This window comes from Leuciscus leuciscus (genome assembly GCF_965113295.1).
Source record: "Leuciscus leuciscus genome assembly, chromosome: 6".
NCBI lineage: Eukaryota > Metazoa > Chordata > Actinopteri > Cypriniformes > Leuciscidae > Leuciscus > Leuciscus leuciscus.
In genome coordinates, this window is record NC_138730.1 from 25,161,705 (window position 1) to 25,180,253 (window position 18,549).

An 18,549-nucleotide genomic window follows, 5' to 3' on the forward strand; every position below is an offset into this window, starting at 1 on the left:
GCAAAAATCCACCGCTCCCGGATCATCGGGTCCAATCAGCGCAGGGGGGTGTGAGATCTGACTGTCAATCACAGGTTGTTCACACGCCACAGATCCCACTCCCCCCTCGCGCACGTTACAATCACATACCTCGGGCTATTACCTTGGTCCGTCCACTGGAGTGTAGAAACATCCGCGGGGACATAGTCTTCATCCGAGACTTGTATCTCACTTTCAAAACACTAACAAATCAAATAAGCTCATTTAGAGTATAAATGACGTGAGCAATTGCAATCTATGGGTAGATTAGACAGGGCAGTATACCTCCGAGTACTCCATGGTGTTGATCGATGCTGATGAGACGGGGCGCGTTCACAGAAAATCTGGTGCACACGCACTGACGAGCACAATCTCGATGGGAGGGTATTCGTTGATAGTGGGGGAGGGTTGACTTGTAGTCAAGACCGCCTAAACCGAGACCAAGGCACTACCAAGACCAGAGGGTATCGAGACCAAGACAAGACCAAGACCAAGACCAAGACAGACCAAGTCAAGACCAAGACCAAGACCAAGTCGAGACCAAGACCGAGACCAAGTCGAGACCGGAGGGGAAAAAAAACAGACTAATGTTGAAGCTAAGCAACTTGTATGAATTCAAGAACAGCAGCATGTTCTTAGTGGGTTCCACTGGGTCCCTAGTGGGTTCAGCCGCAGTTTACATTCAATACATATTAGATGGTATAACTTCAACTACACAGGCAGAACAATACAGAGACAGACCATGTCATGTGTGTGACTGTGAGCTCACTGTAAATGTTTTTGCAGACTGGGTGAGATCAACTATGTGTAGCAATTGCATGACGGCTGTTACTGCACTATTAGAGGATTGAGACTCCCTTAACTTTTGTGTACTGTTGAGGACTGACATGACTGGTACTGATGGTTCATCTGACAAAACATCAAACACCTCCAACACCATCTTGCTCCTCCAACAACTGCCTAAAGAATGAGAAATATGTAACCAATTGAAATTATACTTAATGTGTAGATGAAATCGTAACATCAAATGAAAGATACACAATTATAAACTTGGATTAGGCCTAATGTTTAGTCTAACACCATCTTAAATACAATACTGTAATCAAACAACACACACACACACACACACACACACACACACACACACACACACACACACACAGATATCAAAGTCACAAATTAGCAAATTAATGCCTATCTCTGCCGATTTCGGAGTCTCCAAGTGAATCCATTCTGCAACTTTTAAATACATAATTCAATTTTTAAAAACGAAATTATAGGCTTAAGTGCAGGATCCGAAAGTTGGTCGTTTTGTCACTATGGTGACACACACACACACACACACACACACACACACACGCCGTTGGCGGTGCGCTCAAAATCATCTGTCAGTTGTGCAGTTACCCAAAATCTCCTGAATGAAGTTAAAACCCATCATGTCACTGATATGTGTTTTTTAAATCAAGTGATCAAAGTGCTCGTTGCCGCCGCGATCAGTGGCGCGGATAAAGTGTTTTCTGGTGTGGCTCGCGCACATGCCGCACTTTCACTCGGACGCGCGCTTCAATCCGTTCCGTTGCGGATAATAATGTTGCATTATCGAACGTTGTGTCGTCGTGGATATTGTAGTTTTGTATTACTAAATTCCCCGACCACTATGTCGGTCTGAGACAGCGAGACCTAGACAAGACCGAGAAGTCCGAGACCAAGACAAGACCAAGACCAAAGACCGTCAAGGCCGTGATAAGACCGAGACCACGTAAAAGTGGTCTCGAGACCAAGACCGGTCTCGAGACATACATCACTAGGGGAGGGGCATGAGAGTTGTCCACTCAATCAGCAGCAGCCAATGAGGTCGTTGCTCAACCTTCAACCACTTGGTCAGCATTTGCTCTAGCAGTTGCAGCGTGCTTTCAGAAACCATCCACCTCTCCCAGCTCCACCTGTATAGATCTGCTATTGGTAATTCATGCACGCTATATTGTACAGCAGCAGCATGTCTTACTTGCTCACGTGTTGTGTATGTATTGGCAGTAGCAAGTCCCTTGCTTGCTCTGCAGCAGCAGCAGCAATAACCTGCAGCAGCAGCAGCGTAACAGATCTATTCTGCCAAGACCAAACATATAATCAATCAGTCATATCCAGCCACATCCATTACCATGCCAAACACTCCGAGAGTTTCGCAATATTACTGTTTTACTGTATTTTTGATCAAATAAATGCAGCCTTGCTTAGCATAAGGGCTTTCTTTCAAAAACATTATAAAATCTTACAGACCCCAAACTTTTGAACAGTAGTGTATATCAATCACATTTTTAACACTTCAAGTTGTGTAAATTAACGAAAGTTAATGCATTATGTAGGAGCATAAATTAACAATGAACAATGGTATATTTATAAATGATCATTAACCTAGATTAAAAATGTAAAAATGTTGTTCATTGTTAGTTCACGATACCTGATGTTAACACACTGAAGCTAGTAAGTGTAGGTATTACAGTAAGTATTATCTTTTAATTGAGAATAATCATACAAATGTCGAAATGTGTATTGTGTGAGCAATGACCCACGTTTGGCAGAAAGGGGTTATTCAACGCATACACTGGCTTGGCTTTCATTTTATACATGTAATTTAATTATGGTTAAAACTAATGTGGGTGAAATGATCATAAGAGAAGCGAGTGAGAGGTTAGGGTCTGTAAAACGCCTGGGAGCTGGGCACAGAGAGAGAAAAAAAACTGCATTTTTTTTTAGCATGTTTGTATCTATCAGGAGAATGGAGGATATCCATCAAGCCCTGCTGGGCTACTGAGAGTGAGGAGGTGGATCAGTCAGCCAGCTGCAATTACATCTCTTCTCGAGTGGGACTTCCACAGAAGAGAGAGAGAGAGAGAGAGAGAGAGAGAGAGGGGGGAACATACACAAACACAGTGTTTCTGAAAGCGAGAGAGGGAGGGATGGAGAGGGATACCACAGGCAGTTTACTCTCTTTAAAAGGCAAAGCGTGGAAAAAGTGGAACAGCTGCACTGACAGCGTGACGATGGATCCGTGCTGCTCCTGTTCAGAATCGTATTACGTTTTTGGATTTTTGTGTGAGAAACCAATGTTAAGATCAGCAGTTTACTCATATTGTTATGTTTATTGCTGAGCAGAATTTGGACTGGACAACTTTGAAGCGTGGAAAAAGTGAGCGAACTGCTCTGAAATTTAAAGACCAATCAGGCTTTTATTGGAAGCCACTGAAGAGATACATCTGAAAGAGAAGCCTTCACGCTGACGGAAGTGATCCACCTCAGAGGATGACAGTGTTGGTTGTTCCTGTGAGCAGTAGGTGAGGTGAGATGAACAGTGGTGAACAGTGATAGTCTAGGCAGCTATCTATATGAAGTAGAAACATGTCCTTTAGTGCCAGAGGCAGCATTCCTCAGGAGGGGGCGCAAGGGAGCAATGAGCGGAGAAACTCGCGGGTCAAGAGGGCTGTTCGCATCTCTAGTATTGTCGCACAGGAGGTGAGTTCCCTATATGCTTTGTTTTTAGCATTTGATACTTTTGAACAGTACTGTTCAAAAGTTTGGGGTCTGTAAAAAAATGTATTTTAAGAATTAATTACTTTCATTCAGGAAACATTAAATTGATCTAAAGTGAGAGTAAAGACATTTATAATGTTACAAAAGATTTCTTTTTCAAAAACATGCTGTTCTTTTGAAATTTCTATTCATTAAAGAATCCTGCGGAACAAAGTATCACGATTTCCACAAAAAAAATTAAGCTGCACAACTGATAATAGTAAGAAATGTTTCTTGAGGAGCAAATAAGCGTATTAGAATTATTTCTGAAGGAATCATGTGACACTGAAGACTGGATGAATTATGATGCATTGCATTTAAATGTATTATCAGTGTTAGCATTATTTCAGGATTTACTTCAGGTGTTGTTCTGGGACAGTGCACACGAGAGCAGGGTTTTCCCATAATTATGGTTGTTACAAATTTGAAACTTTTTATATTCGCTGCAGAAAATTTATAGAAAGAAAAATCCGGATTGTATTTTTGCTTTTCAAATTGTGCAATTTTAAGAGACCACCCAGAAATGAAAATAGTAATTTTAGGGTGAACTATCCCTTTAAATTGTTACAGTAGAATGCGCCTGTTCTTGTATGTAATGTGATGAAAGTGATGCCACTGGACATGAACACTGGCACAGGATGGAAATACTGTCATTTGTCTCTGCCCAGAGCCTCTCGTTGGCGGCATGTAAGATTGGTGTTGTGGTGTCAGAACTGGGCCCTGCTCACCACAGTCACAGCAGTCAGGTCAAGCACCCTACATTCATCTCAACACAAGGATGCCCTTGACTGCCACACCACCGTCTGTGAGGCACTGAGACAATCACTCGCTGCAAATGGCAGTGCCCTATGGGCTGTAGCGCTTCCTTGATCCATGGTTACCCTCTCTGACTGCTTCCCCATGAGATTAACTTCCATGTTTCAACTGACAGATTTCTCACAGCCTTCATCTGAACTCTCTACTTGTGATGTTTCCAGGACCTGAATTCATTTCTTCACAGGCAGATAAGGACACCCTGGTGCTGGATGTTGGCTGTTTGCTGTGTGAAGGCAGTTGAGAAGCATTGTTAACTGATTCGAGGGAGATTCGTTAATAGTCTTTTAATGGAGGGGTCTTTTGTGTGAGGACTCCATGTCATGACATTGGTGGACAGCTGGTGCGAGGTAGGACATCAGGAAAGTTTTTGCCTTGAAGCATGTACAGTATAAGCCTGAAACAACACACAAGGGATGGACATAGCATAGGTGAATGTTCTGTCAACCAGAGCAAAGGAGATCCAGTTCTTGCTTTTTTGTTTTTTTAAATATGAGGATCAATACAGTACTTTATATTAGTGGTACATATTAGTTGTTGACCAATATCGATTTTTTTTTAAAAGGGTGGTTGATTTGATTTCTCCAATCCTAAATACACATTTTTATTATTATTTATACAATGTATAACAAAATGTATGGAATACATTCACAATTTGAAGTCGGCATGAAATGGAAATTTCCATATTGTAACGAATATCCAAGTGACACTGCTTCTTAAACGAAAAATTGTTGGGATCGTTGTGGTTTGCTGTTGCTGTGATCTCATGTAAGTGAAAGGTTGTCCCGCATGTCAAAATAATCATTTTTTTGTTTGTTTTCTTTAAGCTGTATGTTCAGAATTTATAGGAATCTATGCTTTCTATCACTGGTACTCAACCAGGCACCGGGGGCCTCAAAAGGATTTAAAATAGGAAAAAACAAGATTTCAAATAAGCTAAAAAAGCTTACAATCAAAATATTTCTTATTTAAAATTATTCCTCAGCAGCTGCTTTTCTTTTCTTTGAAAAACCACCCTTACAAAAAAAATAAGTACATAGGGCAGGACTCACACTTGAAAAACCTGGACATATGAGGTAGTATGATTTCTAGACCTGTAAAAGTCATACATTTTAAAAGTCCTAAAGTGCCATGTGCATTATATTTGATTAAATCCCTATTCTTAATCCTTATCCAGTAAATCAAATTAAAAGAAAACAGGTTTTTGGCGGCCTTCGAATATTTTTGTGAACAATGTAAGAAGTCAGAAAGATTGAGAACCACAATTTTGTATTTATTTATTGATCGCAGATTCCCTGCCAACATGGCTCTTCTAATCTGATCAATTAAAAGTATGTTTAAATAGATTTTACTGTACAGAGCTCTGTAAGGTAGTAGATGTCTTGGCTGTAGATCAAATCTGTAAATTGTCTGGTGAGTCAGAGAACAAGGAGCCAGTCAGGGTAACAGTGTTTTATGGTTTGTTGGAGTATGCTTCAATGCAGTTCCATCCCAGAAGGCTATTTTCAGTCCCAAGGCCGGTTCCTTCACCCTTATGTCCTCTCTCTTTCCTACCCCTGCTGTGGTACTGGCCTTGGACTGACATGTCCCCACCCACCCCTTCACCCCAACAAGCTCACACACAGCTAATTCACAAGGACAGTGTGACCATGCCACAGGACCCAAAAATGTTTATCACCAATTTTGGGAGACATGGATGAATAAACATGATTTGAAATCTTATGTTTGCTCATTTATGAATGCATATAGACCCAGCAGCAGCCTTGTAATTTCATGTGAGTTGATGCTGCTTAATCTGCACTGAGGGTGAATCAATCTGTGTGAGGAACACAGAAGGATTTTGATGTAATTTATTATCCGAAGTGACAGAAAAGGTCTCAAAGTAACTCCTCCTTCACTCTGGATATTAATAAATCAAGGTAGAACATTTTGAAGCCTTTTACTAAAGATGAAATACAATTAGGATCTTTGAAGAAAAATATAACAAGTGATTTTCAAAGAGAAGAAACCACAATTTGTATTTCCTTTTTGCATAAAATAAACACTTTTCTTATAGCATTGCACTATTGCCATTCAACACCAGCAAATCATTTATATTTGTTCACTTTTTTTGTAAGTCAATAACAAATCTTCCAAGATCTGTATAAATATATGTAAACATACTTCTAAATTAGTGGTTCTCAACCAAATATGACTAAAAAATTATTTGATTATATTAAAAACATTATAAAGACTTCATTTAAATGCTAAAAAAAGATGTAAACTGAAATATTTCCCTCCTCAATAGCTATTATTTTTAATTGGGGGGGAAAAACAAGAATTAAAATCATATAAAATCACAAAATAGTGTTTAACTATTCAGTATTCAAATTGAAAAGATTGAGAACTATTGTACTAAAAGGAATGTCTAATGTTTGTTAACTGGGATGTAATGAATTCTGGGAAAATGTGTCCCAGTATCGGTTTAATCACAAGATTTTGGTGTGCCCTCTTCCTGTGGTCGGTCTCTCTCTCTCTCTCTCTCTCTCTCTCTCTCTCTCTCTCTCTCTCTCTCTCTCTCTCTCTCTCTCTCTCTCTCTCTCTCTCTCTCTCTCTCTCTCTCTCTCTCTCTCTCTCTCTCTCTCTCTTTCTCATTCTGTATGTATGCTTAAATGACTGGCAGCTATTTTGCATCTGAATCAGAGCAATAGCACAAACAGGTCTTTCAGTTTTAAAAATGGCTTTACCTCAGAACTTTTAAACTTTCTTGCTAAATGTTGTAGGGCAGTAGCACAAAACTTAGGAGTAGATGGACTGCAAGAACCCGGAGAACTACTACTAAATGGACAAATCCAGAAGACAGCAGAAAATAAACTGAGAGAATTGGGAATTGGGGGTTGGACAGGTCCTGGATCCTGCAGCTTCTGTGCTCACCATTCCCCATGCAGACAGAGGAGTCATGGATTCTGCCACTTGAGCCATGAGCAGTGGCAGTCAGAAGATTATTGGATCATGATTCTGACCTTGGTGCTGAAGCCACTGAACAAGCTCTTCCAGTCTTCCAGTCCTGTTCTCCTGTTCAGCCTCAGCCTTCATTTCAGATACACATGCCTTGCAAACAAGGCTCCCTGAGCCTCCACTTTTGTGACAAGACAAGTCCCATTCTTGGCCAAGAGAGCAGAGAGGTAAGAGCGGCCAGAGACGTTAAGGTTGAGAAGGTTTCTATATATATATATATATTTGGACAATTTATTCTAGAATAATCTAAAATGATTTTTTATGTGGAATTATTGTAGTTTAGAAGGTCACTTATTGTCTGACTATGTTTTGCTGTTCCACACAAATGAATGAGTGCTAAGGCAAGTCATGGATGGAAACTACATCAGCCTTTTCATAGATTTTTAACCTAGTTATAAAAATAGATGCATGAATTAAACATAATTAATCTGGAAGCTAACTTAGATTTTGATTTGATTAGCTGTTTAGTGCAGGCGTTATTTGTGAGGACAAGTGTCAGTGTAATGAAGTTTTTTGATTATGAAAATTACCTAACTTTAATTTCCATAAACAAATGAAGTCTAGAAGATGTTTTTTTCCCCCTCTCGCTTGCTTTTCAGTCTTCTGTGGATATGTTTCTTCATTCTAATGGTACATAATGAGCAAGAGAAAGATTAACATGAATTAATTATGATTCTGCATCACTGGCCTTTGGTAGAATAAGTTCAAGGCTGTCTTAAAACAAGAAATTGTTTGATCCTGTATTTATATTTAATAAATCATAATGTACATATGAAAAAAAAAAATTATACCTGAGCTAAAGAATGGTTTATATAGTTATGTTGTGAATAATATTTGTGTGTTCTTGTAATCTACTGCCTTAATTATTCTAATAAACACAAGTAAGAGTAATAAAAACTCACCGGAGCTTTGAGCAAATGACTAAACATTGGTCACATCTTTAGGGGCCTAGAAAAAATAATGAGATGAAGTTTGCTGCCTAGAGGGTGTTTACAAGTGTGAAGCATTAATGTTCTCCCTGCAGTGATGTGTACTCAGTGGATATCTCAGAGACTAAACATGGCTTCATTACTTCACCCACACTGAGTTACAGCCCACTCAGTTCCTGTCAGGAACATATGATAATATTTCTGCCTTACAGCGAGCTTTGTAAAAGGTTTCTACAATTAAATGAGGAGAATGGACTGAACATGTTTTGGTTTAACTGTCTAGTCTATGAAACATACAATTGAGGTTGTTGATAACTCAGAGAAGCTTTACAGAACATCTAGGAATATGTGCTCATAAAGTGGTATAAAATAAATATTTATATGCTGTTTTTCTTTGAATATTTTTTGTATTATTTTTGTATTTTAATTTTTTTACAATTATACAGCATTGAAATATAAAAACTGTGGAGACAGCAAAAACTTGAAAATGGCTGATGGCAACAGCCGTTAAGGTAGAATTTATCAGAAACATTTTTAAATCTTAGCGAAGGATAAATTGGAACCAACCAATTATTTGTGATTTATAATTATATTATATCTACTTCAAATGAATAATTATTAATATAATTGTACATTACCATTTAAAAGTTTCGGTCAGTATGATTTTTTTTATGTTTTTGAAAGAAGTCTCTTATACTCACCAATTTGATAAAAAAATTTTTATTTGACCAAAGTACAATAAAAACATTAATATTGTAAATTTCACGGTTCTGTTACTTTGGACTTTTGCCTGAGTTTATCATTTGTTGTCACAGTCACTCATTATGTTCAGCTGTTCATTAATGCGAGTTCATGCAAGTGATTGTCTCAGTGCATCACAGACGGTGGTGTGGCAGTCAAGGGCATCATTAATCTACTCATTATCACGTGTATATATGTTCAGTTCTGTTTGAGTTTAGTTGTCCGGTGTTGTCAGTTTATGGATGTGTTGTACGTTACTCTGTTCTTGTGGATTATTCTGTGGATTCATTAAATATTGCCTTTTTGCCATTATCTTCGTTTGCGATTATACAACCACCCTTGCGTTTATAAACCAAAATGGTTTAATTCACATGACAGTAAAATATTTTATAATTCAAAATAACTGTTTTCCATTTTAATATATTATAAAATATATTTGATTGCTGTGATGTCAAAGCTGAATTATCAGCATCATTACTTCAGTCTTCAGTGCCACATGATCCTTCAGAAATCATTATAATATGCTGATTTGATGCTCAAGAAACATTTCAACACAAATATTTGGATTAGGATTCTCTGATGAATATAAAGTTCGAAAGAACAGCCTTTATTTAAAATAGAATGTAAATCTTTATTGTCAATTGAATTCCTCCCTGAATAAAATAATTCATGTTTAAAAAAAAAAAAAACTTAAAATGAGAGCAGGACACCATTAAAGTCATGTTCATAATGTGACTGTAAAAGGGGTTTTGCTGCAGATGTGCAGCAGCTGGTGCTTTAATCTGAAATATGTCATGAGAAAAGCACTTCGACAGAGACTTCAGTCATAATTCATGTCACAATCAATTGCCGTGATTAGATAAGCGTTTCAGACACCGGTTCACGCGGAGGCGTTCCCCATAGCGTTCTGACGCAGTGTCTCGTTCCCTGTTCTCAGGGAACATAGGTTACAGTTGTAACCTTTAGACGTTCCCTTTCGAAAGGGAACTCACACTGCGTCAGAACGCTATGGGGAACGATCTACCCACGCTGCCATGCTGAGGGGAGTGCATGCCAAATTATGGCTGTGATAAAAACGTCAAAAAGACGGCAGTTCCACTGAAATGCCAAAAACACTCCCCGTTCGGGTCACATACTTAGCTGTCAGTGACAGTATTCCCTACGGCCACTGCCCAAGCTATAAGCCACAAAGAGGCCTCCGATACAGTGAAGGCCTACCAAGGCTGCTCAAAGGCTTTGGAACCAACAACTTCCGTGGAAGGGGTTCCTAAGGGAATATAGGCAGGGGGTCCAAAGGAGTCCCGTCCAGTCACTTTCTGAGGGGGACATGATATCAACCCGACATGCCACCTGGGAGGCTGACCTGGTCTAAGTGGGGTACTCAGCAAAAGTGTTATCGACCCTTTAAAGCAAGGGGAGTACAATCTTGCGCTACCGTATTATTGACTTTCACGGACGTCAGCCCGGGCAGTGCTTTTTAAACAGAGTCTCTAGTATTACTTGCCTTACTTGTGGAGGCATCCGATAGTGAGGACTGCAGGAAGTGGCAGTAATAACTCACGGACCGGATCATAGAGACAGGCATCCCGGAGAGTAGAACTCAGCATAGCGCTTTCTAACCCTTGCAAACGAGGGGAGTGACTCTACTCGATCCTGGATCTACACAGTACTTCAGAGCCCTGTGGAGGCTGGGCACTCTGAAAGGGACCCTAATAAGGGGAGCGCCTCCAGCTCTAAGGTTTACATTGCCAACAGGCAGTGTACTCAGCAGAAGTGCTATCGACCCTTTAAAGCAAGGGGAGTACAATCTTATGCTACTGGACTATCGAGGAGGCCTATTGTAAGGCCTACAGCTCCGAATGTCACGGGCGTCAGCCCAGGCAGTGCTTCGGCTCTAAGGGAGCATACTCAACCAACCCGAGTGGGAGGGAGTAACTAATCTGTCTATACCTGAGCCTGGGTGGTGAAGGGTGATATCATACAGGCTATGGGTAGCAAAGTACTCTAAATAAAGACCCTAACAAGGGGAGTACTATCAGCATGACACTGAGGAATGTATCAGGGTCGAGGCCTATTATCTTGTATTTTTACAAGACATATTTTACATTCTCTACTAAACCCAAGAAAATGGAAGCCACAATAAGCGGTCAACGACATTCAACCTTATGACTTGAATTTTTTTATTCAAGGGGCTCAGTGGAAAAAAACATTTTTCAATTTTAAGCCCTAGCTGGATAAACTAGCTACAATACTCAGCTCTAAAGGGCGGAGGCCCGAGCATACTGCTTCTTACTTTCTAGAGATAAAAGGCCTGACAACGCCCATGAGATATCTGCATGGGAGGCTTTTTGAAGATAGCCTGCTACCTATGCTGCTATCTACCCTGTAACACCTCTGGCATTTATACACCTAGTGTAAAGGGCGGGCCTTGGCTAGACGACTCTTGTAGTAACAAGAGGCCAGTACTACAACTAGATTTACAGGAGGAAATTATCCTGATGGGTTCTAGCTCTAAGGAGCCTACACTCAGATACTGAGAGGTTCGAGGCGAGAATGCTTAGCAAACCGACACCAATTTCCTAGTTACTAAGCCTAAGCCAAAAATTGAGACACACAAATATAAAGTATATACACAAATATAAAGTAAAACTTCAGGGCCCTAATTTCACCATCCCATGAAAACCATATTTAACACCCCCTTAATACTTCCTAACAGGGAACCGTGGCCTATCATTCATCCTTACTAAAAACTCACGTAAAGGGAGAAGACCTACAGAGCTCAACCTGCTGCCCATAGAGCGATGGCCTAAACGACATTCACAAAATGGAGGCCTATCACCATAAGAGCACGAAAGAGCGCACTTACTACCAAACCTGACGCCAGACCTACCCTCTGACGCCAGAGGGTTCCAAATTGAAGGAATAACTCATAATAGGTCAGCAGATCAGCCTGGCATCAAAACCGTCATTGTGTGCAAGTCATCACCAGCCAGACCCGCCACCGCGTATACCCTGCCATTTAAGCGTGCTGTCACATTTTAGTGGCTTAATAGGCAGGACATTCTTAGTGTCGATGCCTCTCCAGCCGTGAGATAGTTCGCGAAACATCTCGTCAATTGGGGCATCGACACATACCCGTGTTCTCGCATCCCCTCAACATCAGCGTAGTTCGCTGATGGCGATGAATGCGCGCTGAATACGGGTTCTTCCATGCCTTTCCGATCTCATTGTGTAGCCCATCCGGCAGGAATGGAAGGCTCACGAGAGCTGGAGCTTTATGGCTGCAAAGAAACCATTTGTGAAGTCTGTCACGAGTGGTCTCTTCCCTCACGCGCTCCAATGACAGCAGAAGCCTTATTGAAGCGCATTCCATAACACTCAACAGCTTAACATACGCGGTGCAGGGTGGCTGTGAAGGTTTGGGTTGTAAATCCTCGTCACCCTCATCAGCCATCTCGTACTCATCCTGCAGCTCACTCTTGCGAGTCTCTGAAGGGCGTGAGAGATTAACAACTCTCTCAACCTCCTCAGCGAGCTCCCTCTGAAAAAAACCCAGATTCCAGTCTCTGCTCTGGCTCAGTGCGAGCGGGACCTGAATCGCCTGGTACAGATGTCTGTCTCCCCCCCGAGAAGAAAGCAGACGAGAGTGGAGTTTTCTCAAGGGAAAAAACTCACAGTGGCATAAGCAGATCCCTCAGGAACTGATCGTGCATGCTCTGAGCCCAAACAATAAACACACAAGTTGTGTGTCATCAAGTATCAATATCTTAGATACGGATGCACACTCTTCCTGAAGCGTTTTTCACAAGCCATGATTACCTTTTTGAAGTTTCAGGTTGAAGCGTAGAAACAAAACAGTACCTGAAGACGAAAAGATGTTGACATGTTCTCCAGGCTCCCCTTATATACTTCCGGGTCGCACTAGTGATGATATCATAGGCTGTCGCCAGCCAATAGGATTACCATGATTAGATAAGTGTTTCAGACACTGGTTCACGCGGAGGCGTTCCCCATAGCGTTCTGATGCAGTGTGAGTTCATTTTCGAAAGGGAGCTGAAAAGACTTCTCATTGTGAAGTATATTCCTCCTCAGGTGCTGTCTCTGGGTGCAGATGTCCTTCCTGAGTATAAGCTGCAGGCTCCCCGTATCCACAAATGGACCATCTTACACTACAGCCCTTTCAAGGCAGTCTGGGACTGGGTCATCTTGCTGCTGGTCATCTATACAGCAATCTTCACACCTTATTCGGCTTCGTTTCTGCTCAGCGACGAAGAAGAGGCCGCCATGCAACGCTGCGGTTACTCCTGCAGTCCACTCAACGTGGTGGACCTCATTGTGGATATCATGTTCGTAGTAGACATTGTGATTAACTTTCGCACAACCTACGTAAACAGCAATGACGAAGTGGTTAGTCAACCCGGACGGATAGCCATCTACTATTTTAAAGGCTGGTTCCTCATTGACATGGTGGCTGCCATTCCCTTCGACTTGCTCATTTATCGTTCAGGAGAAGAGGTGAGTGAGCTTATGGGTAATTTTGATTTTAAAAGTTGGCATGAAACGAAAGTTGCGATAGTCTTTTACTTCCCTATTGTGACGTGCAGTATATCAACAGTGAAACAGCTTCTCGAACAAGAAAAAATGTCGGGTGGGACTTGTTTTTTCCATTTCTAAACCATTTATAATAAATACTGCATACTGCAAATTTTGATTTTGGTGACTTTAATATTCTGTCATAGATGCTAACAACCATGGCATTACCTTTTGATTGTTTTCATGTATTGGCAGACAACGACTCTGATTGGCCTACTGAAGACTGCTCGACTGCTGCGATTGGTGCGTGTGGCACGTAAACTCGATCGCTACTCTGAGTATGGAGCTGCGGTGCTTTTTCTCCTCATGTGCACCTTTGCGCTTATCGCCCACTGGCTGGCCTGCATCTGGTATGCTATTGGGAACGTGGAGAGGAACAGTCATTCTCGGATCGGCTGGCTTGAGTCTTTGGGTGATCAGCTGGGGAAGCCGTATAATATGTCGATACCTGGCTCAGGACCCTCGATTAAAGATAAATATGTCACTGCCCTCTACTTCACCTTCAGTAGCCTCACCAGCGTGGGCTTTGGAAACGTCTCCCCAAACACCAATTCTGAGAAGATCTTTTCTATCTGTGTCATGCTTATTGGAGGTTAGTCTTTATTATTGAATGTTAGTATGATTTACAGCTTTAACCCGCTATGACTGGATCATTTATTTTGAGAACTCAAAAACAAAATGTTTTCTATTTTAATATATTTTTAAAATATAGTTTGTTCCTGTGATAGCAAAGCTGAATTTTTCCAGTCTTCAGAAATCATTCTAATATGCTAATATAATTTAACATAATATAATATAATATAATATAATTAATATAATATAATATAATATAATATAATATAATATAATATACTTATACTTATACTTATTAATGTAAAAAAAAATATCATTAATATTCTAATATTTTCATGGCCCTACTGATAAAGAACCAATGACTGTATTAAACTTCCCAACTAATCATACTTTAGTGACTTGTGAAATTTGGTGGAATTTTGAAGATTAAGTGGATAAATATTTATCTTTGGTTAATCTGAGGGGAATAAAATGCTTTGCTCTAAAATAAAATGTTTTTTGTTGTTGTTTTATTTACAGCGCTGATGTATGCTAGCATATTTGGAAATGTGTCAGCCATCATCCAGAGGCTGTACTCTGGCACCGCACGTTACCACACTCAGATGCTGCGGGTTCGGGAATTTATCCGTTTCCACCAGATCCCCAACCCACTCAGGCAAAAACTGGAGGAGTACTTTCAGCATGCTTGGTCCTACACGAACGGCATTGACATGAATGCTGTGAGTCATAGAGTCACATACAGAATGCCTTGTGAACACCTGGGCATATTCTATTTTTTCCCCTCTCTCTTTATTCTTGCATACATGCATGACAGGCGCTGTATCGTTTATCACATTAGCCTGTTTTATCTCATTGCAGGTGCTGAAGGGGTTCCCAGAGTGCTTACAGGCAGACATCTGTTTGCATCTAAATCGTACATTGCTGCAGAACTGTAAAGCTTTCAAGGGTTCCACTAAAGGCTGCTTACGTGCTTTGGCTATGAAGTTCAAGACCACACACGCCCCACCAGGAGACACCTTGGTCCATGCTGGCGATGTGATTCCAGCGCTATACTTCATTTCTCGTGGCTCCATTGAGATCTTAAAGGGAGATGTGGTAGTGGCTATTTTAGGTAAAGGAAGAGAGTTTGGGTCACAAAAAAATGACATTGTGATCATTATGCATATTCCAAATTTTTTATTCCATGGACCACACCCAAAAAACCTTTTGACAGGGAAACCCCTTCCTAAAATATAAAGACAGATATGTATTTTCAACTTTAAAGACCCATTTAATAACAATATTATAAATGTATGGAAAATATATACTTTATATTACATTGACACAATCTTTTTTTCTATCCACCTTTAGAGTACTTTTAGATGTATAAAATTGTGAAACTATTTTCTTTTATTGTAATTTTTTCTTTTCTTTTTCTTTTCTTTTACTCAGAGACAAAGTCCAAGTACTCATCCTGAGAATTCAAAGGGGAAAACTGTTGTTGCGTAGCTCCACCTTGTGGACGTTTCTATTTTTTCTGTTATGTTTCTTTTAACGCCATGCAGCGCCATCTGTTGTTGATGCAAAATATTTGTTTCTGTTTTCTAAGGCTGAATTTGAAATAGCATACCACATACTAGCATATTACTCTTACTGTTCATATGGGAAAAATGTTGAGAATTGTGTGGTAGTATGCTTTTATGAATTCAAAGTGTTTAGTGTTTGTTAACTGAGGGAAGATTCATTATTAGTCACATTTTGAGCGTTCTTTTAAAGCTTATGGTCAATATCGCTTCCCTTTGCTTATCCTCAGGCAAGAATGACATATTCGGAGAGCCCATTAACTTATTTGCACGTCCTGGAAAGTCAAGTTCTGATGTGAGAGCACTGACGTACTGTGACCTGCACAAAATCCACAGAGATGATGTACTGGAAGTCTTGGACATGTATCCAGAGTTCTCAGATTACTTCTGGAGCAACCTGGAGATCACTTTCAATTTGAGAGACGTAATCTCGCACATGTCTCTGTAACTTGATAATAGGTTTACACATTATAGTACATGCCAGAATAAGTGTGCTTTTAAAAATTTGTTATCTCCTCAACAGACTAACACTAAAGCCGGGTCAACGAGCAGTGACCCTGATGATTCTGACCATGGCTGTCTTGACCATCACACACGAAGAGCAAAGCTGTTGTTTCATTCCATAAGAAACTCCAGCGCACAAGGTAAGAGCTAACACTGTGTGATAGTTTATAGATTGTTCCACATTCTTGGATTTCAATAACTACTGCAATTTCTCTTAGTAGCAGATACAGAGTGGACAGAAGACAAACTCAATAGGATGACTCTCCAAACACAGGATCCAAGCAAACAGCATGAGGACAGACATGCCGCTCATCGGGAGCCGGATATCTTTGCTTCCCAGTCCAGCAGTGATGAAGAAGAAGAGACTCGACGGCCCACTACAATAGTGGACTGCTCTCAGAGCCATATCACTAGCATAAGCAATGCTAAAAGGGACAAGAACCTCAACACCAGTAACTCTTTCAACGTGCTGTCAGGTAGGATTCTGATAATATCTTTCCTGTTATTACTGGCTTACTGTGGAATTTACATGAGGTGTATTATACAGTCCCTCCAGAAAAACGCGATTATGCGATCGCATGATTCCATGCATAATCAGCCAAAGTCCGCATATTTATGCGGGGGACGCATTTTTTTAAATACGCCGCACTTTCGCCGCATAAATTGCAGATTTCCGCGTGCAAAATATGCGGGCTTGCATGATTTCATAATCCCCGCATTTTCGTTGCAAAAAGTCACATATATCTTAGCAGAAAGTTGACAAATGTTGCGTTTACTTCACACAAGCGCAGCCATTTCCCCTGTTGCCATGGGAACGTTATGAAGTGACGTATTTACGCGACATCATTGAAAAGCTGCAAAGTTGTGCAAACCCCGCGGTCGTATATATCTTACGCCGCAGGCCGTGCTTTGCAGGTTTTCATGGAACAACTGGGGAGAAGTTATCACGTCAGACACAGAAGGCAAAAAGACGTGTCTGTGGTGTGAATGAGTAAGCAGATGTTGAAAATGGAGTGTTGATGCTGGTTCGGGAGTGATGCCCTGACAAAACATGTTTATATTGCACTTGATTGTTATCTGATTTGCACGTCATGCACTTTTATTAATTATTATTAACTGTTGGCAAATTAAAATTGTTTGTAGAAGTTGTTTTCTGTAACTTTCTTAAAAATGAGTGAACACGGAGCAGTTTTTCCGTGAGCGGGACTGGAAAACCCGGAGTGGATCAGGAGCGGAGTGATAACAGAACGCTTAGAGTGGAGAGAGGAACATGCTTTTGCTCCACTCCAGGCTTTGATCACATCCCCCTAAGCAGGGTGAATAGCTTACACCTCTTCTTTCTCATTCAAACTAAAATGAAGACATTTATTACACTATTAATGTAATTGGTGTTGGGGGAATCACTTTTTTTTCTCTTTTTCATCAAACCGCAGTTTTTGCAAGTTTCCGCAATTTTTGCAAGTTCCCGCAATTTCATCGCATAAAATTGCATTTTATCCCGCATATTCCATCGCATTTTTTAAGAAAACGTGCCGCATAATCAAGGATTTTTGCCCGCAACAATCACAAAAAAACTCCGCGTTTTTCTGGGGGGACTGATTATATAAGTATTATGTATTAGTTTGCCTAGGTGAGAAAAGTGGACATAAAAAGACGTTAAATAACAAAGATCCTAACATTTATGTTTATTTGAATATAATTGGAATAATTTTCCCTTAAAAGGTTAGTTCAGATGAAAAATGAAAATTCTGTCATCATTTACTTAACCTAAACTTTTTTCCGAACCCAATAGACTTTCCTTCATCTTCGAAACAGAAATAAAGATGTTTTTAATGAACCCTGAGTCATTTCTGTTCCTCCAATGAAAGTCCGTTCACCCAAAAATTCTATGGTTCAACAAATTCATAAAGAGATTGCAAAAGAAATTCATATGAATCAAGTGGTTTAATCCATATACTGTACAGTGCTTAGCTAAAGTATTGTTATGTTTTTCCACATCAATCTACAAAAAAAAAAAAGAAATAAAAAAGATTTGTGATAACTTTATAAATGTATTAAAATTAAAAAAACGGCAATAATTACATTGCATAAACCCGCTTGGAATTTGCCAAAAAGCACCTAAAGGACTTCTTTATTCTCTTCAATTCTCTTGTCTGATGAACCTCAGTTCCAAGCATCATGTATGGAGGAAACCAGGCACTGCTTATCACCTGCACAATACCATGCCAAACGATTAGTCTGGTGGTAGCAAA

At 40.2% G+C, this 18,549-nt stretch overlaps 1 protein-coding gene across 2 annotated transcripts in view; it reads left to right on the top strand.

The window, feature by feature from the left end:
* kcnh2a (potassium voltage-gated channel, subfamily H (eag-related), member 2a) overlaps window positions 1–18,549 on the top strand; it is a 56,214-nt gene that overhangs the window by 34,620 nt on the left and 3,045 nt on the right. Inside the window, exons 6-12 of one of the 2 annotated variants that reach the window (XM_082172509.1) lie at window positions 13,158–13,580; window positions 13,854–14,250; window positions 14,751–14,950; window positions 15,090–15,342; window positions 16,024–16,217; window positions 16,317–16,437; window positions 16,516–16,773. In XM_082172509.1, the coding sequence (XP_082028635.1) occupies window positions 13,158–13,580; window positions 13,854–14,250; window positions 14,751–14,950; window positions 15,090–15,342; window positions 16,024–16,217; window positions 16,317–16,437; window positions 16,516–16,773 (1,846 nt within the window). The remainder of the gene's footprint in view (window positions 1–13,157; window positions 13,581–13,853; window positions 14,251–14,750; window positions 14,951–15,089; window positions 15,343–16,023; window positions 16,218–16,316; window positions 16,438–16,515; window positions 16,774–18,549) is intronic. The other variant, XM_082172510.1, reaches the window with a different exon arrangement.